The sequence below is a fragment of the Cebus imitator genome, unplaced genomic scaffold, assembly GCF_001604975.1.
Source record: "Cebus imitator isolate Cc_AM_T3 unplaced genomic scaffold, Cebus_imitator-1.0 Scaffold440, whole genome shotgun sequence".
In the NCBI taxonomy this organism is placed as follows: domain Eukaryota; kingdom Metazoa; phylum Chordata; class Mammalia; order Primates; family Cebidae; genus Cebus; species Cebus imitator.
The window spans coordinates 301,628-302,915 of record NW_016107755.1 but is presented as its reverse complement, the minus strand read 5'-3'; the positions used below and the strand labels follow the sequence as shown (position 1 = coordinate 302,915).

At 49.2% G+C, this 1,288-nt stretch overlaps 1 protein-coding gene across 2 annotated transcripts in view; it reads right to left on the bottom strand.

The window, feature by feature from the left end:
• The window catches only part of DHX16 (DEAH-box helicase 16), a 21,398-nt gene extending 20,492 nt beyond the window's left edge, over window positions 1-906 (bottom strand). Inside the window, exon 1 of one of the 2 annotated variants that reach the window (XM_017510486.2) lies at window positions 456-906. In XM_017510486.2, coding sequence (XP_017365975.1) covers window positions 456-662 — 207 coding nt within the window. In that variant the 5' untranslated portion in view covers window positions 663-906. The remainder of the gene's footprint in view (window positions 1-455) is intronic. The other variant, XM_037732088.1, reaches the window with a different exon arrangement.
• Window positions 907-1,288: the final 382 nt, after the last annotated feature.

Genomic DNA, 1,288 nt, shown 5'->3' with positions numbered 1-1,288 from the left:
AAAAAAAAAAAAGAAAGAAAGAAAAAAGAAAAAATGGAAAGGAAAGGAAGAGAAAAAAAAAAAAAAAAAAAGAAAGAAAGAAAAAAGAAAAAATGGAAAGGAAAGGAAGAGAAAAGAAAGAAGAAAAAGAAAGAAAGACAGACAGACATTAAGATCCCTACTGAATCACAATCTGCGTTTTAACAAGGGCCCTAGATGCATGTTAGAATTCAAGAAACACCTTTCTATTGCGCTTAACCCGACACACCTCTTTCAATCTTCTCCACTAAGCTGGGCGTCCAGCAGCTCAACGGAAGGGAATAAATGCTTGTGAACTGAGCTTACTTAACTTCTCAGAAAAGGAATAAATGCTTGTGAACTGAGCTTACTTAACTTCTCGATGGACCGTTAGGCCATCCTCACCAGAACAAATCACAGGGCCCCTCCCCTGCTCCACTCCCCACCCATGATGGCACCTTGTTCCAGAGTCTCAGGGCGAAGTCCCGGGCCGGACCACTGAGGTCCAAGGTATCAGTGTCTCGCAGGCGCTGCAGGAACTCCTCAGCCGAGGTGCAGCGCTGCGCGGTACCGATCAGGAACTGGGCGACGTGCCGCTCACTCAGCCCCAGCACCGAGTGCAGCTCGTCCTGAACCCAACGCTCCAGCCCCGCCGGCGTCGCCATGGTGACCCACGCTCCCTGCTCTCGGCCCTGAAGCCTCCGGCAGGCTCGCTGACGGCTAGGCCGGTCGGAGATCTGGGGCCCTCGACTGGAGCCTCAGCTTCGCAAGGCAGCTAACGTCGGACGCCTAGGACCAGTTTCCGACATCCCAAACCCATCTTCCCTTACAGCGGAGACCGGAAGGGGCTGCACTTTTTCGGCGTCTAAGCACTACGGTGGCCGAGCGAGTTCAAACCTCGCGGAACCGTACCTAAGGTTGCGGGGTAATTCTTTTTTCTTCATTTCCGCTTCTATTCGGTTTCTCTGACGCCCCCTGATGGTCAGTCCGTGAGTGCGCCGCTCAGGCATTCCTTCAAGAAGTGAAATTAATTTAATGGGCTCCTAATGTGTGCTCATTGGTTTTCCGTCGCTGGGGATACAACAAAGAACAAACCAAAAATTCCATACCGAATTTACATTTTGCAGTGGGGGAGAGACAGGATACATAATAAATAAATAAAGTATGGAAGTTTTATAGAGCCAAAAACTATTCAAAGTAAGGGGGGAACCGAGATTCTAATTCAAATTGTTAGATCGGGTCCATGTTCATAAAATATATTAGCAGTGTTGGCCGGGCGCCGTGGCTCACG